This window comes from Pteropus vampyrus, unplaced genomic scaffold (genome assembly GCF_000151845.1).
Source record: "Pteropus vampyrus isolate Shadow unplaced genomic scaffold, Pvam_2.0 Scaffold83, whole genome shotgun sequence".
In the NCBI taxonomy this organism is placed as follows: Eukaryota; Metazoa; Chordata; class Mammalia; order Chiroptera; family Pteropodidae; genus Pteropus; species Pteropus vampyrus.
Window position 1 is genome coordinate 6,134,589 of NW_011888864.1, and position 26,270 is coordinate 6,160,858.

At 39.6% G+C, this 26,270-nt stretch overlaps 1 protein-coding gene across 2 annotated transcripts in view; it reads right to left on the bottom strand.

Moving 5' to 3' along the window:
* Positions 1 to 6,310: 6,310 nt before the first annotated feature.
* CLYBL (citrate lyase beta like) overlaps positions 6,311 to 26,270 on the bottom strand; it is a 121,268-nt gene continuing 101,308 nt past the window's right edge. Inside the window, exons 8-10 of one of the 2 annotated variants that reach the window (XM_023532419.1) lie at positions 23,938 to 24,062; positions 7,437 to 7,556; positions 6,311 to 6,457 (exon numbers count right to left, since the gene is read on the bottom strand). In XM_023532419.1, the coding sequence (XP_023388187.1) occupies positions 7,461 to 7,556; positions 23,938 to 24,062 (221 nt within the window). In that variant the 3' untranslated portion in view covers positions 6,311 to 6,457; positions 7,437 to 7,460. The remainder of the gene's footprint in view (positions 6,458 to 7,436; positions 7,557 to 23,937; positions 24,063 to 26,270) is intronic. The other variant, XM_011363230.2, reaches the window with a different exon arrangement.

The window sequence follows — 26,270 nt, forward strand, 5'->3', positions numbered from 1 at the left end:
TATTCTTATAGTTGAAGAAACTGATGCTCAGAGAGAATAAATGATTTGTCTGGATGTAACACAACCCATTAATCATAAAGCACGATAGAGTAAAGACTCAGTTCCTAATTTTAATGAACACACTTTTAGCGAGCTCTTGCTGGGGGTGAGAGATGAGAAGGAAAAGGATCCAGAGTTACATGGCAATTCTCAATCTTCAAGCATCCACACTATTTTGGGAACACACGCACAAAAAGTACTAAAACAGAAATCCGATCCAATGCAATGGAAGGACTAGGCGAAGGCCAGCAAATTGTGTCTGGGGAGTTAGGGAGAACTCACAGCAGTGGCCTTCAAGTTATGTCTTGAAGAACGTTTGGGAGTTTGCTGGTATGACGAAGAGGGAGAGTGTACAGCTTGTGCGAAGGCTTTTGCAAAGGACTGTCAGGCGCTGCAGCCAGGCATCGTCTGGCTTCATGGTGGCTGGGGCCCCTTGAGAGAGGCAAAGTGTCATTGGTGTGGAAATGCCAGTGGGGCTCCGGTGACCAGAGCTCCCTCAAGCCAGACTGGAAGAAGCATCATAGAGCTCCTCTGGAAGGTGCTGCAGGAATTCCAGTCCCTGGAAATCGATGAAGGGAATGGATATCCTCCTTCCCTCTTTTGGGAGTTTGTGTTATTAACAAGTTTTCCCAGAGAATCTAAGCCAGAGTTCATGTGGACTTTTATATTCTTCCTTCCATGAAACTCAAAAGAGCCCATTAAAAAAAAAAAAATTAAGCCAGATGTCTCGAGTGTGTAGTCTTCTGAAGGAACTCTCTACCACAAATTTATCTGAAATGGAATGTTCATTTTTCTCTGGATTCTTTTAGTGTGTCTGAATAACTAAGGCAATTTGATTCATTATTTAAAAGCAAAACAAAACCCAGCCAAACCAGCTATTTGGCATTATGTGGAACAAAAAATCTTGTTCCTTTTCATTGAATTTCTCCCCTTTAGCTAGACATTTTAACATCACTTGATAATCAGTGTTTGGTGTCTCCTGTTTTTCGCAAGATCTTGCCTTCAGTATATCAACTCTCTTATACAAGTAATGAAGGGAATCTCTAAAGTTCCTTCCAGGGCTTAGACTAATCTCTGGGGCCATGTCCAGGTTTCTACATTTTTACATGTTGCACACACAGTATGAGAGAAATTGATTTTGACCAATGGAGATGTCTGGCAGGATTTCCCCTCTGTGTATAGTTAGACACAGGTGACTTGAGAGTGAGTTTTCTACTCTTCTTGGTAATAGAAAGCTTTGTCTTTGACTTATGGTCCAGCAGTTCTCTGGAAGTGTAGTGTCCTCTGCCCTTCCTAAATGGGTTGATTCCTGAACGAGAGAGCTCATATTGGAGAAAAGCACCTCGCGTTGGCCAAATTCTGCCCTAAGCCCGAGCACAGCTTTGCAGTTTCCTTTGTAAGGCCAAGGAGAGAACCCGCCAGGATCCGAGAGAGTGTTTGTTCCCTTAGCAAAGCTGACAGGCTGTTTACAAACATACAGAAGGGCTGACTTCACTCCTCAGACCTCAGGCAGGACTCTGGCTTCAAGACTGCAGCCTGGCGGGGCTCCTATGGACCAGAAGAAGAGGGGAGAAGACGACGAAATAGGTGAAAAAAGTGGCTGGTTTTCAAAGCATATGGTGTGTAGTTTATCAAATGTGTTAAATTCTTAATTCGCACCTCTTGTTGTTATCAGTACTGTAGCCAATGGCACTTCTTTTGGTTTTGGCATCTGACATTTTACGCCTTTGCTCCTCCTTAGACTTCACACAAGGGTATCTTAATTCTAAAAGTGCATCCAGAACCAGTCCTACAGTTCCATACTAGTTGCCTGGCACCCAGTTGGGCTCAACAGATGTTTGTTGACTGAATAAATGAATGAATGAAGTGATTTTCTCCAAAAAGTTCAGAGAAATCTTTACTTTCTGCAAGATTTTTTTTTCCTAGGGATCATCACTTAAAGTATCTCTATGGATTTTAAAGGAAAATCAGCAAAGTTAATTTTAGAATTTTATTTTTTTTTAAAGAAATTCAACTAAAAGCTACCTGGAATGGAATAAATAATTTTTCTCTTGATTCCAATACCATGTTTGAATTAAGTGGACAATTCAACTCAATGAATGGAAAAGGAAGGGGACCCCGATCCTCCGCAAGTGCCTCCCGGCATGGATCCCATGGATCCGGCTCTAAGCCCGACAGGGTAAAGGCGCTGGGCTCTTGTCAGGGAGACCAGGACCGGGGAGATGCTCCTGTCGATTACACGGCCCCTAGGTCCTAGTCTTTGCGCCTGACGCAGGCGCCGGCTTCGGGGCTGCAGGGATACGGGGGCCGCGGGTCCCCAGGGCGGGCGCGAGGGCCCGTGCAGGTGTCGGGCCTGTGCGCGGGGTGCACCGGGGTGCTCGGGGCCTGGGAGACCCGAGAGAGACGTTATTGTTACACTGTAACGAGTCTGATTAACATGCTCCTGACACTTTCTCTTAGTTTCTCGGGCTCCTAGCAACAGCGCACAAAGGCGCGGGATTGTCCCGGGCTCCACGGGGACACGGGGCAGCCTTTGATCTGCCACCATTACAGCGGGGCTGCGCGACAGGCTCGAAGGCTGCGGGCGGGCCGCGGCGGGCGGGCGAGCGGGCGGGCGAGCGGGGCCGCACTGCCGGCCGCCGGCTCCCGCCCCGCGGGTCCCCGCCCCGCCCGCTGCCCCGACGGCCGCGGCCCCGGGTCCGCCGCCGCCGCCTCCCCACCCCGCTCGCCGGGCCCTTCCCGTCGGAAGCAGTGAGCAGAACCGAGCCGGTCACCTACAGTGGGGAAAAACCTGAAATTAAACAAGGAAGGGCGCGAGCGACAAATTGCAAAAGATTTTGTAAAGTTAGAAAAAAGAAATTCTGCAGGCTTCAGCCCGTTGAGCTGAAACGGTTCGATACGGCAGTAAAACGACGATCACAAAGGACGCTAACGTGATTTCGGTTCCTTCCTACACATCCCTTTTTTTCGTGTCCTTGGCAATTCTCATTGATTCGGAAGGAAATATGCTGCCAAATAATTGCTGGAATGTAAACGAACTTGCAACACAACAAAACCACCCGTCACAGAACAGCAAAAATCTGCCCGGTCCCACTGCGCAAGTTTTCAGGTACTAAGTTAGGTATTTGAAAGTAATTTATTTTCCATTTCGTTAGCTCTCCTTAGTCCCCCACGCCCAGCCAGATTTAAAATAAAGCCCCGAGAGACTACGGTTTTAACATTTAAATGTTGAGGTCAGCTAATTACTTTTCTCTAAGTTGCATGTGAAAACCTCTCGAGGGTGGGGGGAGGGTCTCTGGGCTGGCAGGACAGTGTCCCCGAGCCTGGAGGACCAAGCTCTGCGGTTACGGAACAGGCTCGGTGACCTTCGCCGGCATTAATATGCACAAGATCCTGCTGGTAACCTCGTAACTGTATTGATCTATCGCCTGCCTTCCAAGTATTAGACGTAAACATAAAAATAAAAACGGAAGACATTTAGCTTTCCAAGATAAACGGAAACCGCAAGAGCAGAATGTTCTTCAAATAAAAAAGCTTGTTTTTTTTTCACCTCTTAAGACATCGTTAGGAATTCAAGGTCTCAAATGAAAGTCAGTTTCCCGAACTCCGGCAAAATTATTGGGGGCAAAGGTGTTAATGATGATAATAATAGCACGTATATTTTAGAAAGCGGGGGGGGGGGGGGGGAACACGAACAATTATATGGTCTGTTCCATTTAAGCAGCAAAATATGCCAGGCAACGAGTTACTTTCAAATTCAAATCGGAGGCAGTAAAGCCTTCGTTCTTGAGGACACTTTTCCCAGCTGGTCCCTGGAGGAGAGGATGGAAGGGCAGCCATGGGTTCAACACTTGGAAATCTGAGGGGACAGGCTCCCAGATGCCCGGGAACTTCCCAACTCATGCTCCCAAACGGTGCTTGACTCCATCGGAGTTTTCCTCATCATTTCAATAAAACATGATTGTATTGATATAATCCTCTATACATTAAAATGAGGTTGTCACAGATTGTCATTAAGACCTCAGTAAAACAATGAAGACATTATTGGGCACCCCCCCCCCCTCAGGCAAGGTATTAGGGGAATAAAACAATCTACACCACACGGGTCCTATTGAGATTAATGAAAAAATTATGCAAAAAAAGGTCTCAATTTCATTTTCCCGTGACAGGGCTTTGCATACATATAGTCAGTCTTGCTTTGCACCTGATGATTTATTAAACTAATCTACAGTGATCACCACTGATGTTCTCAACTCAATCTTGTCCTGGCTCATTTTCTAAGTAATTGTTTCTCATTAGTTCTGATAATGTTTTAATAGTGTTGCCTATAATTTAGCCCCCAAGAATTAATAACAGGGGGGTGATATGGCACAGTGGCTTGTGATGAGCTACACAAAATATAAACGGGTATGGTTTTTAATTAATCAGATTGCTGCAAAGTTCTCTTCTTGTGGTCCATTCCTAGCTCGGAGGAATTCTCCAGGCTGGGCATTGCCATTATGGAAGTGGGATCAGCCCTCCCTCCCTCCCATCCTTCCTGTGATGCCCACACCCACTCATGACTCCAAAGAAATGCAGGTGGGAAAGCAGTGGTAACATCTCTGGTCTCCCAACATCTCCTGTCCTGGAGTTTTGTTCTTCAAGAAATGAAGCACAAGGGTCTCTGACTCTCACTAAACTCTCCTCTGGGGCCCTCATTAGGGTCTCTGCTCAGAGTGGAAACTTGGTCTAGATGTTTGGCTCCAGTGGGACCCAGTCTCATGATATTATTATAATCAGGACCATGGGGTTATGAGGAAGACGATAAATCTGACACTTAGGGAGACTTAAACAATAAGGTGATATTGTTTGAACTAAGTGCGGTTTGAGATAATGAGCATGATGATTGGTCCAACATGGTTGGGGACCTAGGAACCCAGGGGCCTGTGGTGATGGGGGTGGGGAGATCTAGTCAGGTCCAGGCTCTCAGCACCACCCAGAGACCTTGCTGGGGGGACCGCTTTTCCCAAGGTCCGAATGCCTTCACCTCCGCATCTGTTTCCTCAGAGGAAGGGTTTGGCCCTCAGTGAGCTCCTGGCTTGAGGAGGTGCATCTGAGGGTTTGGGGGTTGTCTGTGTAACCCAGGTGGAAACTAGAATGTCTGCTCTTTCACCTTGTCAAAGCCTGGAGGGGTTCTCTGCTCCAACACAGAGGATGGGAAAGGCATCTGGGTTGAAGGGGTTACCTGTGGAGAAGTACGAAGAAAAGTTGTTTTTTGTTTTTTGTTTTTTTTTGGCCTAAGATGGGTCCTGCTTACATTTCCAGCACCTCGAGAGGATGTGTGTGTGTGTATGTATATGACAGATCAGAATGAGAGGAGGCCTTTGCCTTCTGAGCAGTCCTCCTGTGTCTCTGTGTTCTAAGCTGTGTCTCTGTGTGGACATCTATGGTCCTGGATTATCCTCATGCACACCTGGCTACTAGCCCAGGCAGACAACTGCAACAGCGGGGTGGGGTCGGGGCTGCCGCCGCCCACTGTCCCTGTCCACAGTCCTGAAGCCCAGTTTGGCTGGAGGCCATTCATCTCAAAAGTTGGTTGAAATGCTGTCTTTCTCCTCCTAGCCCCTCCACATGAAGATGGGCTGGCTCCCACCTTCCTTTCCAGCTAACTCTGAGGCAGCACAGGGTGACTAAGGTGAAGGCTGACAGTGGTCTCAAGAGTGGCTGGAGGCAGGACGACAAGGGTGGGACATGAGCTGCCCAAGGCAGGCCAGGACCCCAGCCTGGCACGTCCCTTCTCAGTTTAAGAGCTGTCTCCTCAGATCCCATGTTTGGGAATATTAGTTGGTGTCTCAAGAATGTGTCAGGTTCCCATGATGTGCCTGTCAGAACTGGCTTGCCCTTTTCCTGCAGTGCGATGGGTGGGTGGGTGTCGCATGACGCCTCTCCCACTTTTCTTTGGTTCCATAGTGCTTTTCCTTATATATAACCTTCAATTCTATTCCCCTCTTGGGCTTCCTGTAGGAATGGAAGAGGTAAGGGACAAGTAGACCCCTGGCTGGAGCAAACAGTAGGGGCCACATAGGAAATAAACAAAAAGGGCATAGAAGGAGGTGAAAAATGAAAATAAAAAACAACTGTTTTCTATTTACAAATTTAAATAAACAGAACAGCCTTCCCCGTGGTGTTTGTCTAAGAGTAGCAGCCTTGCTGCTGTGTAGGTCATGAAAAGGTTGGTGTAGAGTTTAAAACTTCCCATTCTGTTAATTTCTTAAAGAACAGTCGTCCAGAGTCTCAACACAAAAGCTCATGATTTAATGAGGAGCAGAAACAAAATCTCTGATTGTTGGTGTTTCAAATTTCATTGGCGTCCTCTGGCAAACACAAGTTGATCCTTCGCAGCTTCAATACCCTTTAGCCTTCAATATAAGAGCACATGCTGAATAGGGAAGAATGGCTGGTTGTTATGTTTATTTACCCTTCCTACAAGCTGGGTTAACCTCTTCAAAACAGCTTTACTAAGCCCGTTAACCACACCACCCATATGACCTGTAGCAGCATCTCTAATGTGATGCAAATCTCGCAGGGGACCATATGCACCAGATCTGCTGCATTGTGTCTTCTTAGAGGCTACAAGTTTATTGCTGAGGGGGCCCTGTCCTGGCCATACATTTACCGGGGAAATGGCCTCAATGGCAAACAGTTAAACGGGGAAATAAAGGGGGAAAATGGATGGTCTTGTTTCTGCACATTTATTTTTTAATTGCTGGTAACGGTTGACTCAGAGCATTCGCCCAGGATGAGGGCTTTCGTGGTCATCATCTAGCTGTCCAAGGATTGTGGATGTTTCATTTTTGGGGGGTGGAGGTTAACAGTAATCAGTTTTGAAGATTTATTTTTAGAGATATCTACGTAAACCAATATGATACTTCATCAACTTTTCAATGCCATCTCTATCATTTTATCCGATTTCTAGTGCAATTCACACAACCTCTTCATTTAGTTATTATTTTTAAAAAGCCCGGCCTTTCTTAAAATTATGGGGTCGAGTGAACAAATGAACAATGTGGGAAACATTTAGCATGAGAAGGGTGAAGGGAGTACACGTATTTGGGAAAGACCTGTTCCATTAAAAACCTAATTTCTCCTCACAGCCCATCTTTCTCCACTATTTTATCTCCCTGTGAAATCATAAGTCCATATCTATAACACATTTATGAGCAATAAAATCATAAGCTTGGAACCAAAAAGAAGAAAGTTCACTTTTAGAGGAATAACTGGCCTGTAAGATAATGACAACAAAAAATTGTGATCAACATGAACTGTAAATGGAGAAAGGTTCCAATCTGGCATACTAACAAGTTGCCTTGAGTATTATTGTTTGTCTTTAAGAAACCCACTGTATATGTTCGGCCCACCTGATGAGAGCTTCATTTAACAGATCATTTTTCCTTGATAGATGTGGCAAGCGTGACAATGTTCTGGGCTTGCTTCAGTAATGGCATGTCGATCATACTCCCTTGGAAAGTAAAGGCTCCCTGGAAAACAGAGAACACAAACTTCCTGAAAGAATGCTTGGAAATTATAGGCTTCCTCTCGGCGTAACCTTGTACAAGAACATTTTAGATTCCACCTGAATTATACTGACTTTCCTACCCAACTTTTGAGAAAGCCAAAGTAAATTACAGGGGATTTTTTTCTCTTCTAAAGAGAGGGGAAAAAACCTTTAGCATTTTAATGGAGTGGAAAAACATCAGAGACAAGATATTGGAAACTGTTTGTTTAACTCTTGAAATCAAGCAGAAAACTGTGTAAAGAAAATGTAAATATTTCCATAGTTTTAAAATATTGCATAGAACTTTAAAAATAGTAATATATTCTGGCAACTGATTATTGTTTGAAAAAATAAATGTATGATCAGGTTAATGGCAGAATGCTTCCTAATCGCTGTAACGTAATTAAGGGGTAACACTATTGTGTGATGAAAAAATGTAAGGCAGGATTGTACTGAGTAAAAAGAGATTCCTCAGTTGGTATAGACTTGCAGAAGTGGATTAGAATGACAAGAGACATGAGCCTGTAACATAAAAATCATAGGTCTGTTGAATGGTAAGACTGGAAGGAATCTCGAGGCATCTTGGTTTATCTCCATTTTACAGATTCGTTTTGTTTAACCTTCTGCAAATACTTCTTGAATGTGTCATGTGATCTAGGTCCTGTTCTAGGTGAGGAACTGCAAGCCTTCATCACAGGCCCCCACACCAAGATAACAAGGTAGCTCCTTTAGTGCATCAGAATGGACAGAAGGCAGCACATGCCCAGCATCTGTAGTTAATATATGGTGATTCGTGTTCTTTTAATCACTTCTTTTTGTTTTTTTTTGTAATCACAGCTCTTCGTCTTAATTCTTCTTCCTTCTACCTGTTGGCAAGGATGCTGCTGTGAGTGGAAAGCGAGTGGTCTTTTGAGACCTGGAGGTGGATTGGAACAATCATAATCCTAGCTGATAGTCTATTTGCATATATTGCCATCTACTTCTGGATTTCACAAGCACTACCTGTCAATAGTTAATGCTGTCATCATTCAGGACTTCTGGGATGGATCCCCTGGGCTCTGAAAACTCCCAACTCCCACAGTAACATAGAGTTATACGTAGGATGGAGGTTTAAAAAAATTGGCAGGGAATCCTTAGCAATGACTTCAGAATTTATTTTTCAATCAAGAGAGAGATTTAAAAGTCAGTAGGACACAATGCAATGTATATATATGCCTCACTGTTGAACTGTATGCCTGAAACTTACTGGATCTTGTTATGTCACCATAATAAAAAAAAATAATAATAATAATAAAATAAAAGTCACTAAGATTAGAATTTTCACCAGTATATAATCGTGCACCACAAATGATGTTTCGGTCAATGACAGATGTGACGGTGGTTCCATAAGATGGAGTTGAAAAATTCCTATCACCCAACAATGTCATAGCCATTGTAATATCGCAGTGCAACGCATGACAACTGCCTACAGTATCCAGTACAGTAACATGCTGTGTAGGTTTGCGGCCTAGGTTTGTGTAAGTGCACTCTATGATACTAGCACAATGATGAAATTGCCTAACAATGCATTTCTCAGAAAGTATCCCTATCGTTAAGCGACACATGACTGTATTGCTTAACCTCAGCTTTAGAATGATAGATCTGATTCATATGGACACCTGTGTGGCCTATAATCCCATTCTGTAAGTATTTCCAACCCCTCGTTTTTACTGTTTATACTCCCAGGTTGGCCTTTGCCTAATTTCATTCAGCCTAGTACTAATTTTGGTTATCTCTGTGACCATGATAAATTTTATAAATTTGGTTAGAAGCTGCAAGGATGTTTCGTGGGTTAACATGACACATGAAATCAGGGCGTGGGACTCATGCTGTTTTACAAGGCAATAGTCTACTTTCCTTATTGGAGTAAATGATGAAGACCAAAGACCTCCTGGTTATCCGCCCACCAAATGGATTATGGCCCTGTAAAACAGCACATCTGTCCTGCTAAGGCTTAAATAATAAGCTGGGGAGACAAAATTAGCATAGATGCACATGAAATCAAAACGATGCACAGAGAATCGAAATGACGGTTTTGGGTCTATGCCATGTTCCCGAATCTGCTTTGGATTCCGCATGCACATCAAAGATGCAAAATATTTCATGTAGTGTTTCGAGAGAGAGAGATCATTTCTCCTATGGTGGCAGATTTTGCTTGACTTTCTTTAAGAAGCTTAAACTGGAAAACAAAATTCAACATCTTTGTTCTTTGTTTCTTTCATCTCTGCAAATTGAGGATTTTAGTGTTAAGAATCAGACAGCCTAAGACAAATATCCCTCTGCTTTCACATATTGACCTATAATATGGGTTTTTGTTTTTTTTTTAAATATATGGATCTATATGTGAATGATCCATTGGTCAGGATTTAGAAAAACATGGTTTGTCAAAAGCTACTTGGAGTTGTGGGGAGGGTTTGAAACATTCCTTAATAAATGGTTATAGATCAGTTTCAGTTTCACAGCCCAATGCGTTCCTGAGAAACTGATGCACATACTATTTCAAAAAGTAGAGGGAACTTCCATCACCTTGAAGATTCAGACTATAATTTGGTTTAAAAGGCCTTTAAATAGCAACCTATTCATAGTTAAAAACCTTAACAACCATGACTACAACAATAATAGTTGCTAAAATTTTTTGAGCAGTTGCTAGTCCAGCGACTGCGCCTGGCGCTGGACATGCTTTATTTCATGTAATGCTCATAACAGCACTACGGTGCTGTTACTCTTCTCATTAACGATATTTTTCCTATTTCTTTTGAAGTGTGGTAAGAAATGCATAAAATTCACCATTTTAATCATTTTTAAGTATACAGTTAAGTAGTGTTAAATATATTTGCCGTGTTGTGCAACAGATCTCCAGAACTTTTTCATTTTGCAAAAGTGAAACTCGGCACCCATTAAACAACTTCTCGCCATCTCCCCTCCCCCACTCCCTGGCAACCACCATTCTCTTCTCTTTCTATGAGTTTGTATCTATCCTCATACATGCAGAAACAGAGGCACGAAGAGCTTAAGAAACGTGTATAAGGCTGCCCTGTAGCTTAGTAAGTATAGAACTGGGACAAAACCTGGCTCTATCTGATCCAAAGCGTGTACTGCAGACTTATATCCTGGACTCCTGATGGAAGTGTTCTCTGAGTGGGTTCCCTGACCACCTGAATCAGAATCATTTGATTCTGATTGTTACAATGAGCAGCTTGTTACAATGTAGACTCTTGGGCTAAATCCTACAATATAGAAGGCCTGTAGGTTGGCCAGGAAGTCTCCGATGATTCTAATACATATTGAAGTTTGAGAAATTCTGTGTTTTAGCTCCCCTGGGTAGAAATGGTCAGGCCGACTTCGATATGGGTACAACTCCAATCCTGCCCTCAAGGAGCTTTCAGTTTGCTGTAGGAGACTGGGAAGAAAGAAGCTGATGCCATAAAATGCAAGAAGATTTAGAGGAGAAGCCAGTGTGATGAGCACAGAGCAATCAGAGGATTTGAAATGGCTTCCTTTTTCAAACAGGATCATTTTTGCCAGGTTGCTCTGCTCACTTAGATATGATATTGTGTACCTACAGCATGTCGTGCATTCCCCGCTAGAGCTGCCATGGAGCTCCTGGCGCAACAGACCTTTATTCAACAATTACCCATTGAGTTATTTGTCGGGGAAAAAAAGTGACTGGTCAATCACTTTGGCACATCTTACTATACAAGTGTCTATGGTTTCAGTCTCCTGGAAGTGAAGGGTAATATCACCGTAGTATGGATGTCATCTGTATAGGAAGGAAAACAATTACTATTGGGCTGTAGTTTTTCTAACACCCTGGTCATTGCCTGGTGGTAAGATAGGCATTGAATTAACGCGAACTTTATAGACCCTGAAGTTCTTCCTTGGGGGAGAGGGGATCTGACTTACAATTTGATGGCAAAAGTATTGATGATGGTGGTGGTGGTGGTGATGACAACAGTAATCACATCTATGAAGATTATGTATTTTGCATTTCTGGCACTTAGTACTTGAGAAGTGTTTTCTCTAGAGTACTCAGAGTAATTTTCTAGAAACCATAAATTAATCTAATGCTTTCCTTACTCACTTTATTTTCAACTAACTTCTTTGGGCATTCAGGGAGTTCTCTCTGGCAGCTTCCAGTAATGGTGTTGCTGTGATTCCCTATGAGAAGGATTTCTCTATCAGCATTAATGACAGTATTTGAGCACAGCTGTTAACAGTCCTTTTTTAGGGTGACACTCTTCTCTGTGACGCTGCCTTACACCCAATGAATTAATTTACCTCACAACAGTTCCCAGGGAATTCCTAAAACCTTCAGTTAGCGCTGGCCATTAACAAATTCTCTTCAAGATCCTGGTTGTGTGTCTGCTTGCTGAAATCTCTCGGGCCCAGCCACGAGCTCCTGTGATAGCTCTTCCTTACAAAGTCGACTGCTCCTTGATACTCTTGAAAATGGGGGAAGACGATGCTCTGACAAATACGGTTTCATTCATATTTATTTCCCATTTTTCAACTTATCACCCTTGGAGAGTCCTTGGACAAGCTCTAGTATGGCCTTGATCCCCTGACAATTTGGTTATGACATGCCTTTTAAGGATATGTTTGGTTGCCTGTCACCCAAAGCTCAGTGGGAAGCTGCCTGGCTCCGAGGCTGGATAGCAGAGGTCTCACTGAGAGAGTACTGAGACACTTACGGGGGAGTTGGATCTTCCTCATTGGGACTGTGCTGTTATTTTTCTAAAACATGGGATAGGATCATCCATTTGCTTAAATCTTGCTTTGGCTCCCTTTGGACTTACAGAGTCAAATGCAATCTTCTTAGAAGGAACACTTAGGCTCCCCTGACAAGACCAGGCCCTGCCTCTGCTCTCAGCCTCATCTCCTGCCAGTCCCCCCAACCCTGCCCCCCACCCACCACACACACACACACACACACACACACACACACACACACACACACACACACCCCTTGGTTCCTCTCCCACATGCACATGCTGTTCTCTGTCTGAAGACCCTTTCTCTGTCTTTCTGGCAAACTCCTCCTTGTGCTTCAAGGTGCAGGAGATGGCACATCTGTGAAGCATTTCTAGACTTCCCTGTAGGGCTAATCTTCCTTTTCTTACACAGCCTCCCCTTATCACCTTTGTCAAGCGCTATTGCAATTATTTGTTTACGTTGCTGTCTCTCTCACTATGCTGTGAGGCCCTTGAGGGCAGGGCCATGTCTCATATATCTTTGAATCCCTCGAACCCAGTACTCAAAAACCATGGTTCAGAGTGGAGCTTGGCTCTTTTGTGGGGCCCGAGCTGGGTGCCTGAGAAAGAATGATATGGGAAAATCCATCTTACCTTTCTCCTTTTCTTTATCTGCAAGCATCTTTCTGCACCATTTGATCTTTCCCTGGTCTTGTACTATTCACTGATCAGTTGGCCAACACTTGCTGAGCCTCCAAGGCACAGTGACTGACCTCGAAGAGTGTGATTCTGGGTTGGGGTCAGGTTAACTCATACAAATGATTTAATAGTTAAAATGCAAGCAAGTATGTTACATTCGTGGTCCAAGGGCAGACAGAGGAGCCACAGACAGAAAGAGCCATCAAAACGGGAGTGGTTTGGCCAGGGAAGGGCTTTCAGGGATAGGTACTTTTAAAGTCAGGTTTAGAAGATCAGGGATGCCAAACGATGGTCAAGAGATGTGGTAGGAACTGAGAGTAGCACATCGAGACCGAGAGTGGGGCCACTCGCGCCTCTGGCCACCAGTGACTCGATGGATCAAGCAAAATGAAGGACCACAGTATGAGATACCGGATCTGTCTATAGATGAAGGGTTTTCTCTAGGGCCTGAGGAAAGGGAGCTTAATCTAGCCCGAATTAAAGCAATCTGGAAGACAGACATTTAAAAATATTAGTTCCACTCCTCATTAGCTGCTTGACTTTCCTTAAGACAAAGCACCAAAGGCTCAGTCTCAGCTTGGTGAAGCAGGACTGGAACTCACTGGAATCCCTATGTTCGTGCTGCCTGCCCTGGTTGGCCCCAGACTTGCTTCTCCCTGGACCTCAAACAGAGAAAGTTGAACCACTTCTTTCCCTCTCTTTATTCTGGGCACTTTCCCTCTGTTCAGGGGTAGTCTGGGGCACCAGCAATGGGAAAGTTAAAGGCCGGCCCGGCCTGACTCTGCCTTGCTTCTGAGTGGGACCATCTAGGATGGATTGACCCTCCATCCGCTGATGACTCTTTGGATACTAAGAAAGGGGGAAAGAGGTCAGTGAGGGATGTTCATTCTCCTTTGAGAAGGAAATATGACGATTTTCTCAGCAACCGTGATCTATACTCTAGGTAATTATAGCCCTCAGTAAGCCCTAGAATGTTCATTTCCAAACTAAAAATTGGAAGACTACATTCTTATTAGGAAGACCCATTATCAAAAAAGGAGTTTTCATCTCCTGGTGTTTTACACTTCTACAAAATATTTTCAAAGACATTTTCTCACTTGTAGTAAGGAAGGCATGGTTATTTCTTATTTATAGATGCAAAAACTGGTTCAATATTAATCTTTTTAAAGGAATTTATCAGAAGGATAGGATGACAATATAAGGCTTTTCTTCCCAAATCTCAAACTCTTCCCACTAATCGATATATCCCAAAGTATGGCTGTTAACTATGGTACCTGTGATGATTATAGAAAAAAAATTTTAATATAAAAAATTTTAAATGTTTTATATATCCTATATACTTTAAATTTTTATTTTGATGTCATTTACAAAAAATAACTAGCATATCTAAAGTTATTTCAGAGATACTACTTAGGATGAGGCTGAACAAAATAATGATATATAGGTAAGGTACAGATAAGCAAATATGTAAAAATGCAATTTTAATAAATGAATTTGAGAACTACTGAAATATAACATGTTTCTGTCCTGAATTTCCACTTGAAAGCTCTTACTATAATTGTTTTAATATCAAAAATACCAAAGGATTTTGTGAGAAATCCTTTGTGAGAAAAATATTCAATAATAAATATGTGAATGACATTTTAAATCCTCCAAAATCCAAAGCATTTGTAAGAAGGATTAAAGGTGACATTTGATCCTTGTATATGCTTCTGAATATCAGTAACCCTTTGTTTTACGGATAAACATAGTTTAAGACAGTAAAAGAATATCTGAAGACTTGGGAAATGAGAACATGATTTTCTTTTTTTAACATCTTAAAATGTAGTGATAATTTGATAAGTATTTGAATATTTTGAATTAAAATTCAATAGCCATTTACTCCCTATGGTCAGAGAATTTATAGGTGCTAATGTATCTCTATGTGAAAAATTTTAAATTTTACGTGGACAACAGCTCACATCGGGCTAATCTGTTGTTGCTACTAGCACTGAAATTCTGACAGATGACATTCCATGGTGTAGGATGGGAAAGCCTTTTAAATGACTGATAGGGATGAAATAGTTGGAAGGTCTGAAGAGGGTAGTTTTGTACCTGACTGGGGAATGCAGTGACGATCCGGGCCTCTTGAACTGCTCAGGAAGGTCCTTTAAGCCCTGTTTCAGAGCATGGCCTCGGAGGGGGTTTGAGGGATCCTGCATTCTGCAGCCTATAGGATTTATTTTCCAAGTTCTGAAAGCTGGAAAAACCTGGAGAAGCTCCCCCCTCATCCCTTCCATCCTTTCTCCTGTAGCTCTCTGGCTATTAAAAAGCACCCAGGACCATTGACGGAGAATGGAATGAAGGGCCCTGTACGTTCCCCAGCACAGTTCCACCTATCAGGTCAGTGCTGGCCTAAGAGGACACCAGGGATCACCTGTCCAAGCAGCCCCTCTGCGACTTTCCACCAAACAGAAATAGGCAACTCTCCAGGATGGCACATTCTGAGGTGGTATTCAGTAGCTGCAGCTGGAACAAAAAGTGCACAAAGACACACAAGGAGAAAGGGCCTTGCTTCTCGGGGTTCTCCCGCTTGAGGCCCCTTGGGCAGAGCTTAGGAATATGGGCTTTTGGGTCAGCTACACCTGGATTTGAAGCCAGGCTCTTCCTTTTCCTAGCTGTGTGGGATCCACAGCAAAAAATTTACAAGCCTCGGTTTCTTCATCTGTAAAAAGGGGATAATACTTCCTTTATAGAATTATTGTGAGAAGTAAATAAAATAATGTATGTAATGGCCTGTCGTGTAACAGGCTCTCAGTACAAGGGAGCTGCAGCTGCTACCACCACTACCATTACTGTCACCGTGCAGGACCACGTCCCTGCTGAGATTGCTGCTGCTGTTATTCCCAGTGCTATCACCTCTACCTCACTGCTGTTACCGCCATCATGATCACTGCCACCACCACCGCTGCTACTACTGCTACTGCTATTGTTAGCCAGAGATGATTTAACTCCATTTACCACAGAAAGGCCCAGTGAGAGGCAGAGCATTTGAATTATAACAGGATTTTATAATTTCAGAGTAGCTTTAAGGGTTCTGAGAGACCAACATTATTGAAGATGCAATGAGAAGCCAGCTCTTGCCTAAAGCTTCCTGTCCCCGCTGAACTCTGATAAATCACAGACTGAATCGTCCCTTTAAAAAACTAGACTCAGGGGTGCAATATATTTGACACAGCATCAGTATTTAAAAACAAATATATTTAAAAGAACTTAAAAACTTAGAATATCAGCTGGAGGAGACACTAATCAAATGCAGGTGACCCGAAATCGGGAGTACTGCTTATGCTGGAGGAGGCAGTGAAAGGAAGGACAGCTTTCGGCAGAGGGTGAGCGGGACACGGAAGCATCCTAGCCCAGACAAAAGGTCGGATGGGTTTGAAAAGGAGGAAATTCCTTGGAATGTGGATATTGAGTAGATGTAAAATGAATAGACATCGTTAACATTTTGCTTTTTAAAAAGGGAATGATTTAGCTTCAGCTCTACATTGAAAATAGAAACAATATTGTATGCTCATAAAATTAATTTGGGACTTTACCAACAGTTTTAGGAAGTCGGAGAAGAAAAAAAAAGAAGCAGTAGAAAGTTTGGGAAATTAATTTGGCAGGGACGGTGGAGGTGGCTGAATGGTAGGGAAGAGAACTGAGGTGAATGTTTGGGCCAATTATCTTAATATGTGACCAGTCCAGAGTCATCTACTGCCCAGATGGAGGGTCTCAGTGGACCAGAGCTATCCTTACTTCACAAATGGATGGGGGAGACCAAAGGTGCCTTCTGTTTTTAAAATTCTTCTCAGAATTCATGAAATGTAGGCAGCAGATTTATCTTTAAAAAATTTCAGGCAGAAATAGACAAGTTTTTTTAAAAAATATCTTTTGATAAGGAAATCTGGAAAAGTCAAGCCAAGCAAGACATGTAGAAAGCCTACCAAGGTGAAACAATTGGATTTATAAGCATATCGCAAAATCTAAAGGAGTTTCCACATTTGCTAGCAAATTAGACATTGTGCTTAGTTTCCTCGTTTTTTTCCCCCATAGCTTTATTGAGGTATAATTTGCATACCATAAAATTAACCTATTGTTAAATATATAATTCTTCTCAGATTTTTTTTGAAACTAGAAATCGTGTTTGAAAATATTTTTAACACTGAGATAAACGTGCAAATATTTTTATTTAATTTAGAATATTATAAGTTATATTCAAGCTGGTATTGCTTAGGAGAAAAGCAGAGACTGAAGGACATTTTATAGCAGCTTGCAGCTAATACCAATAATGTTAAACTTCTATTTTATATACTGTAGGCTTATTCTTTCTTTGAAACACATCTAAATGAACAAATGTTAACTGGCAGGCACTGTGAACTTTAAAGAATTTACTAATATACAACTAACTGATAATATTAACTGATGGGATAATTAGTGAGATTTTTTCATTCAATTTTTCTGGAAGGAAACAAAAGGTCAGTATCACATATACTGTTAAAAGTAGAACGAATAATTTCTTTTTAGCACTGTCAGAAATTTAGAAACCAGTTAGCTAAATAGTATTTACTAAATGTGTATTGCGTACCTATTTCTGTCCAAGATGCTGCAGGGAGGTAAGTGATACAAAAGAGAGAATTCTTTATTCTGTAGGGTAGTTGTTAGAAATCCCCACCCCCTTTTTTTCATTAAGCTCCACTAACCTAAAATGGAAAAAAAAGAGGAGTATTATAGAAAATCTTGATTTCTACGTTTTAATAAAATAAAATCTCATTTACCTGCTTTTAATACAAAAAAGAATTATAAAATTCTCTAATACAACAAAAATTAAAAGAATGCTCTGAATTTCTCTATTATAATCAGTTAAAGAGAGAAGGCAAGAGATGGTGGTGGGATATAGAGATGACATGGTGAGAAAAAAAGAGAGATATAAAGAAAAAAGGAAAATGAGGGAGGAACGGGAAAGATACATAGAAACACACATATAGAGCCATGGGTACTAAGAAGGAGAAATACTGCAAAAGGAAAAGAAAGATGTCTAAGGAGGAAAACCATTCTTTCATGGCCCTTATTTGGATCTTGCTGCTAAAGACACTGAAAGCCATATTGTGTTTGTGTGACCACAGGAGTAACTAAGAATGTGATCTTGGGGACCTGTCCTTGGAGGGAGATGAAGCCGAGGTCAGTGCTAGATATGGCCTCTTTGCCAAAGGCTCCCAGTCTTGCTCTGAGAGTTTCTAGTCTACCTCGGGAGAGTGAATGAATGATGGCTAATGAAACAGAATGGGGTTTGCAGCGATCAGAGCCAAGAAGTCTTTCTGGGGCCAGGCGGGTGGACAAGCACAGGACAAATTGTGAATGAGGGAGCGATGTGGGGAATAATGGCTGGGAAGGCACACAGTTACCCTGTGTTCTTCCTCATCAGTTTCTGCTCGTGCTGGGGGCAAAAAAAAAAAGTGTATGACTAACAATAAGATACTAATCTGAACTAACCAAATTTACATTTGCTTGTGACTGAATAGTTTTAAGGTTCTGTCTATAGCTTTGGTCGTTAATGTGGGGATTCACTGTGATCCAAGTGAAACCACATTTATGCTATATGTTCATATCTTTATTTACCAAGTGAGTCCAGAATTCTGGTTGGGACTCCATCATCACCTTGGCTGTGACCCCGGGCAACTTCCAAACCCTTGTTGGTCTTGATATATTAAGCTGTAAACTGAAGAGATTTGACCAGAAAATTTCTGAGATTTCATCCAGTTAAGGAATTACCCTAATTAACTGAAACTGAGCAAAAAAATTCCTGAAAAATATAAACCAGAATAAAAATATTTTGATTAAAATATCCTTAAGAATGTGTTATAAATTAAGGATGAAGCAAACAACTTTAGATTATTAGATTTAAGCTATATACAAAATTTCTTATCCTCTAATTCTAGACCAGCCACTTGCCACTAAAACTATGTGAAATGCAATATGATTGGCACTAGAATTGTCTTGCCTTACTTTAAATGTTTCGAAATTTGCCATTTGTTGTTAATCAAATTAACCTTAAAGTCATCATTGGCAGTTCCTCAGCTTTTTTAAGAATTTGACTTTTTAAAGTCAAAATTATGGCATATAGTTCTAAAAATATTAAATAAACATGGGAATAAAGGGAGAAATGCAGAGTAAGAATCTCAAAAGTAGAGTTATGTCCCTTCAACTTTCATTTTCTCTAGAAATCACTTGGCTCTGGTTTTAGTATTCCTGCTTACAAATGAAGCAGGGAAGGCTGTGGGTGGGAGGAAGCCTGGGTGTGGGAGGGCACTGTTGTCTATTAGTGGAATCAACCCTTTCAGTTGACAAAGACAACGACCAAATCTGTAGATGGGTTATTTGATCTGCGTGAAAGAGCGGCAGTGGGATTTCTGGCACTTGAATAAGCGGAAACAAGATTTTTGGCTAGAGAGACTTCTGAGTTCTCTCAGGGAGCCTTCTAGAAGGCCATCTGGACCAAAAAGTGTTTCTTTTGTAAAGCCCTGCGTTTGGAAACACAAATGAAAGGTGTGTGAGCCCCAATCAGATACCTATGAAAATAATTTGCTTTCAATGCTGGTGTGCGGGGTTTTATTCTTTGCAGTTTGCTAGATGAAAAGACTTACATGAGGAAAAAGAACTCTTATTTTTTTTCTTTATTAAGATACATTCCTAATTTATATTCCAGTAGAGGATCTGTTTACAAATATAAACTTATTAATTTGCATTATTGCTCGCTCCCGTGAAATGAGAATGTTTCTTTTATATGTATTGTTTACAGCTGTTATGTCAGGTAGTGACGACTTTGTTTTTGACCTTCATAATGGTTAAGTGAACCTAGATTTTAAAGATAACACTTCCCCTTTCTTGGTTTTTAGCCAGCTTGTAAAGCCGTAACAAACGAAAAATCTTGAACAAGTTAAACAAAATCTTTGCAAAATCAAATAAAGCACTTATGGCAATGATATAAATAAAACAGAGTCTTTGGAAAACTGAAAATGAAGCAAAGCCATATTTGTAGCCAGATACTGCAGAGATATGAATATTCTAGCAGAGTACCTTTAAAAATTGATCACGTGTAATAATTCATTTTGCTATTCTTTCACATTTTCCTGTTAGAGCTTCTATTTGGGAAGAAATGGTAAATTGTTATATTAAGATTTCTTGGATTTATCAATCATTTTTAAAAAACAACTATTTCCTTTAGCTGTCATTTTTGCCCACGAAGTGATGAATACGGAAAGAGAAAAAATTTAGCGCTGAGTTTATAATATAGAAATGAAAAAATATATAGTATCATACATACATAAATGTATACATAGTATAAATATGTATGTTATATGTTTATAAACAAATTGTAGCTTCTACTGATATCAACTAATATTAACTAATTATTTGCTTGAGATGTTTCCATTTCAATGATCCAATTTTTATACTACGTACAATTCTTAGTCGATAAGAAATATATTGACTGTAAGCCTGTTAAAAGTATTTTTTTAATAAGCAATTTTAAAATCAGTTGATAAGAGAATTTTCAGATATTATTGGAATCAACATTATGAAAAAGTGACATAAAAATGAAATTAACTTTTGAGAAAATCCTTTATAAATCTAAAATAAATCACATGGAAGTGATTTATCCTGGCTAAAGTATCTTATCAAATAATTCAAAGCTAAAATAATTAATGACAAACAGCTTGCATCTCAAAATATCTTTTTCTGGAAGGATGGAAGAAAGAATCAAGTTTGATTAATATTGTAGATATATACCTCACAACTGATGTCAGCTAAATGAGAAATATTTTAGCTTATGGGAATTAAAATAGGAACATAGAGTATGTGGAATGTTTAAACATTTTCCAACAGATTTTAATAGGAGAAGTTGACCTCAGTCTCTAACATCAATCTATAGCCTAATTCTTATTATCGGGGACTGTAATACCAGGCAGAATTCTTTGGCCTGTAAATATCTTTAGTTTCCTGAATCAAAGCAGTCACAAGTATCATTACCTGTCAATCAGTGACAGATTATATGAGCACATTATTATTTTTTAATGTAAAGTATTTTCACCTGACATTAGACTAAGGGCATCAAACTTTATTTTCTTAGAATTTCCAATTAAAATAAAACAAACAAAAAATTTCATGTGATACCAAAGACAGAACTCCAATCATTTATTTACTCATGATCTAAGTATTCCCCTGAATTTCATTATTTGGAGAAGACAGGAAGAAAAGGTAGAACTTTTTTTAAAAATAATAATTATTGTAACTATATAACAATAATAAATATTATTACTATTGAAGACACAATTACCCAGCATTAACTATGAACTTCAGCTATACCTTTGGTGTTAGGGCAGACTGTAATTTAAGATAGGAGCAGTAAGTAGAGAGAAGCAAAGATATATAATTTTGCCTTCTCGGGTCATTTCTACTTAAAAACTTAAATGAAATTTTCATGGGGGGGTGTCTTTTAGAAATTTATAACTGTCTCACTAGGACACAAACCATCAGTTTCCCATCATTGACAGAATCACCTGTGCTTCGGACAAAGAAAGTATCTGAGGGTGTATGTTTTCATCAGTGATTCACATTTGAAATAAAACAGATTAGATGTTTGTTGGAAGCAATACTTTATACAACTGAGCAACCTATTTATACTAAATCTTTACAAACAGAACTCACATTATTTAAACCCCAAGACCCCTCAAGACCCAGAGTCACCTACCTGCAGACCCAATTTTTGTGACCAGCCAATTTATAGGCAGAGTAAAAGAAACATGCAAACTGGATAAAATAACCATATGGCCCCACTGGAAGCCCCATTACTTGAATCATTTAAACCTTGCTGGACAAAGCACCAGGAGAATTTGCTGTAGGAAACAAACCTACACGAATGGGGCAGGGAAGAAATGAGCTAATAGTTAGTCCCCCTTCTGCTCTAATTTCTGCAGTTCTGTGTTAAGAAAAGCTGCCACACCATTGTGATAGCTTACGTCCCAACGAGAGGGTATTTCTTACTTTAAAAAAAAAAAAAGCTCAGAATTTAACATTTAAGTTGCTATCATCAAAAAGCAAGGACACTGAGACGATTTTCCCTGAGAACAAGAAGATACGATGAAAAAGCATTTTTGTTTGTTTGTTTTTCTCTTTTTCTTCATTCAAGACCTTAAATGCCAGTAAAAGAGTGTGTTTCTAGTTTGAATTTTATTTGCTGGCTAGTGAAATTTAGGGTGACCTCTCCCATATCCCTAGCTGCTTACAATGTCCAGTGGCATCCTTTGATATATATTATACAATGTGAAACCCAGTGTAGACAGTTAATGGAGCCAGTGTGGCCCGGACTGAGACTCAGCTTGGTCTGCCATTTTGATGGTCCATATCCTGCTTCAGTTTATTATATCAGTAGGAAGTATTTATCACAGGCAAGTCAAGTCTTCAGCTGGCGTGAGGTACACACAGAGGTGTCGAACATTTAGTGAGTGTGTGCACAGGCAAGCATGCAAGAGAGTAGAGTAGATGGAGTTATTTGCATATGTGAATGAAAAAGTACATGGCTCTTCTCTCTAGGTAAGCATCTGTGTTTGAGGATCTGGATTTTTGGGTCAAGATACAGAAGTAGACATAAAACACAATGTCAACTTAAAAATATTTTTCTATGAACCACAATGTTTTTCCGATGAGCAATATTGATTTGAAACGAAAGAATGCTATTTATCCTGAAAGTGGTATAAGTTTAAGTGGGATGTTTCCAATATTACATATTCTGCCTTTTGATTTTAAGTGCAAGTTTGTGCCAAGATGAGCGGGCTTGCGTGTGAGGGTGAGCATGGTCAGAATTGAAGGTAGCTATCCATAGTGAGGAGAAGGGAGTGAAGTCCTGGGATTTTCAGGTGTTTTCACTGCCATTATGTCACCAGTTCACCCTGAAAATCAGTTTTGACCTTTTTTTTTTTTTTTTTGGTAAGGGGGACTATTTAACCTTTAGAACCTTAATAATTTTTCAACATTCTTTCTCCCCTAAGTAGGTCTGCATTGTAGGTATCAAAACCTCACTCCTTATGTAAGTAACAAGACCGAGTTTAGATATTATCTCTAGGATGGATTTATAAATGCAAGTTTACCCCCATCCTCTCGAAAAGAGGCACACGATATTATTGCAAATAACCTTTAAGATAATTAACTGACAATGCTGCAACTAGCATAAAATCTTCCTTCAGGCGACACCTAATTTAAGTGTTACTGGCACAAAGTGGAGACAGATTGCGCATCACCACTGCAATATTTACATAGCAGAAACCCACAGAGCAGGAAACGCGAGGCTCAATGATGCACTAAATTAGGAACAACCGTACTCCACTGTTAATTTGCTTTCCATTCTATCCAAATCTCAGGTCCAGAAATTGGTACAAACACATATTCAGCCTCCCACTCTTAAATGACTAAACTGAAGGAGATTTTTGTACTCCCCCCCTCAAATTAAAATAACTTGAGATTTATTTCTCCTCTCCACAAGAACCATTTGATCAAACTGTGTTTATTTCATTACAACTTGCTCTCACTTTGATCCAAAATTATTTTCATATGAATGCTACATCAGAGTCTATCGAGAAAAACGAAACAGACTTCTATTTTCTCATAGGCTGCCAATATAGTTTATGAAAAGAATAAAATGAGAGAATTGAGAGCCAGTTGGTGAAATATTTAGGAACATGGGAGGGCAAATTTACCTTAAGTGAATTTCTCACTGATGAATACTGTCCCCCCAATACAAACTCGCCTCACAAAAATAGGAGTTTTTTAAAAAAAAATCATTCAAACGATAATTGTTTTCATTGTTCCCCATAGCATTTGAAACACCAGTTTCATCCAAGGCACTAACAAAACATTTACCTTTCCTAATTGTTGATGTTCTTTAAAGGCAGCAATCAGTTCTTCAGCCCACTTAATTTTTTCAGGAGAAGGAGAAAACTGCTCCTGGACGACTGCAATTTGGTTAGGGTGTATCACCTGCTTACCTACAAGAAGATTAATAACATCGGAAACACAAAACAACAAACAGATGTTCAAACAAAATGCCTCAGCCACTCAAGGCTCCTGAATGCCTCACAGACTGTATGTAAAATAACTCATTATTTTAGAACATTTTAAAAAGAAAATAACGGCAATCGGGCAGGCTTTTCCAGAATGCCACATAAGGACAAATACAACAATGGAAGTGATTGTGTTTCCGATCCTATAGAAATACCACCTTGGTGCAGATAATCTCTCATTTTTAGTTACAGGTGGGTTGACTAGGCAGCTCGTTGAATAAACTGTTTTGGCTGGTACTTTAAAGGATATTGTCTGCAAATTAGAGTGATTATTTTGAGGTAAAGCAGAAGAAAAATTGTATGTTAATTCTTTCAAATTTTATGTTACCTTTGGCTTATTTTGTACCATTATCTCACCTTCTATAATTTCTTTTAGAAGTAGTCTATTAGCTTTCAAAAAGCTTACAGAAACCGACATCACAACTATATTAATAACAAATAGTCTTATAATAATATATTTCATTTTCTTTCTTTTAGGTAAATATAGTATGTCATATCTAATCACTAACAGAAAATTTGATTTCAATGAAAAATTTTATTTGGTACAGTAAAATATAAGGCAGATTTGAACACTGTGGTCTCTAAATTACTCCATTTAAAAATGTTTAAATAAAAATTACAGAAAGTTTCTCTATCTTAAAACATAACCAAATTTTTCCCTTTTTTCTTATGGAATAAAGAAAATCCCTTTTATATAGCTAATTAGACATCCCAGGTGAAATCTTCTCTGTAGTAATAGCTTTAATAAAGCTTTATACTTCTTTCTGAAGTTTAAGAATCTTAAATAAAAATATTATACAAAGATAGGAGACACGGGATTCTACGAAATCATGCAGTCTTTAAAAAAACAGTTTAACAATCAGGGAAGAGTGGAATCTAATCAGATCATTAATGAAGTGAAACAATGTCATAATAATGATATCATATTTTATTACATGATAAAATTATGGACATATTTGGTTCTTTAAAAATGAATGCACACTAAACGATAATTTATTCTGCTAAATATATTTGTTGGTATTCCAATTTGCTTTGCTTTTGAAATAGTTGTTTTAACATTTAGCCTGTACAAATAATATTCTTGATGTTTTGAGAAAAGGTGAATTGCTTTTACTGTCATTATTCTATCAAATAAAAAAGAAGAATGTAAAAAAATTTTTTTAGTATTTCATGAAAATGAGTTTAAGTGAAAAAATATAGTAATATCTTTTCTTATGGTGGCATAATTAAAACACCCTCACATGGCTATTCCATTCTTATCTGTCAGCATACTAATAAAACATTAAAACCCTGTATAAATAAGATGCTTTAAATTTGAGGAGTAATTTCTGGGAACAAATAACATCAGCGATGACAAATGAGAGCTGTTTTCAATAGTAGGAATTGAAATTATATTTAAGTAATCCAATAGTTGTTACAATATTATTAATAAAGGATGTCAGTTCTGGTAGTCATTTTATACTAATTGTTAGTCCTGAATTTTATAATTTATGTACATAATTTACACTGACAAGTAAAAAGCCAGATTTCATGGGAACTTCTTGGTACAGACACTATGATTTGAGGAGCAAAACAAACTATTTAAAATACTGTGAAACCACTGATGGCTTGCAAGTACCCACATTTGGGTAATTTTAAGATACGTGTTAGGTTTTAGAAATTTATGAACATACATATGTGAAGTTATCTTCTGTCAAATTTTATATATCCCAATGACTGTACATCCGACTTTAATGCCATGTGGAAGTGAAACAAATATTTTATACAGAAGAGTTGTTATTGACAAGTTACTGAGAGAGTGCAAAATTGGAAGACATTAAAATTTATGACCATGAAATCCTTTTTACAGTACCACTTGATATATCGTGCTTTAAATCAATACCTGTCAAGTCTTTTAGGTAACTGTATGATGGTGTCATTTTTGTCTTCTACAAAAGACTGCAAAAAAAGAAAACCTATAGTGCTTCATATTTATAATCTTTCTTCTCAGCATGTAGTACTGGAGTAACTGTGATGACCAAGTCAGCTGTTAAAGCTTTATTCCAAGACATATTTCTGGTTTCTTTTTATAAAAATAATTCCTAAAGTTAATAGCCATTTATATAGCTAACAAATCGATTTAAATTTTATCTA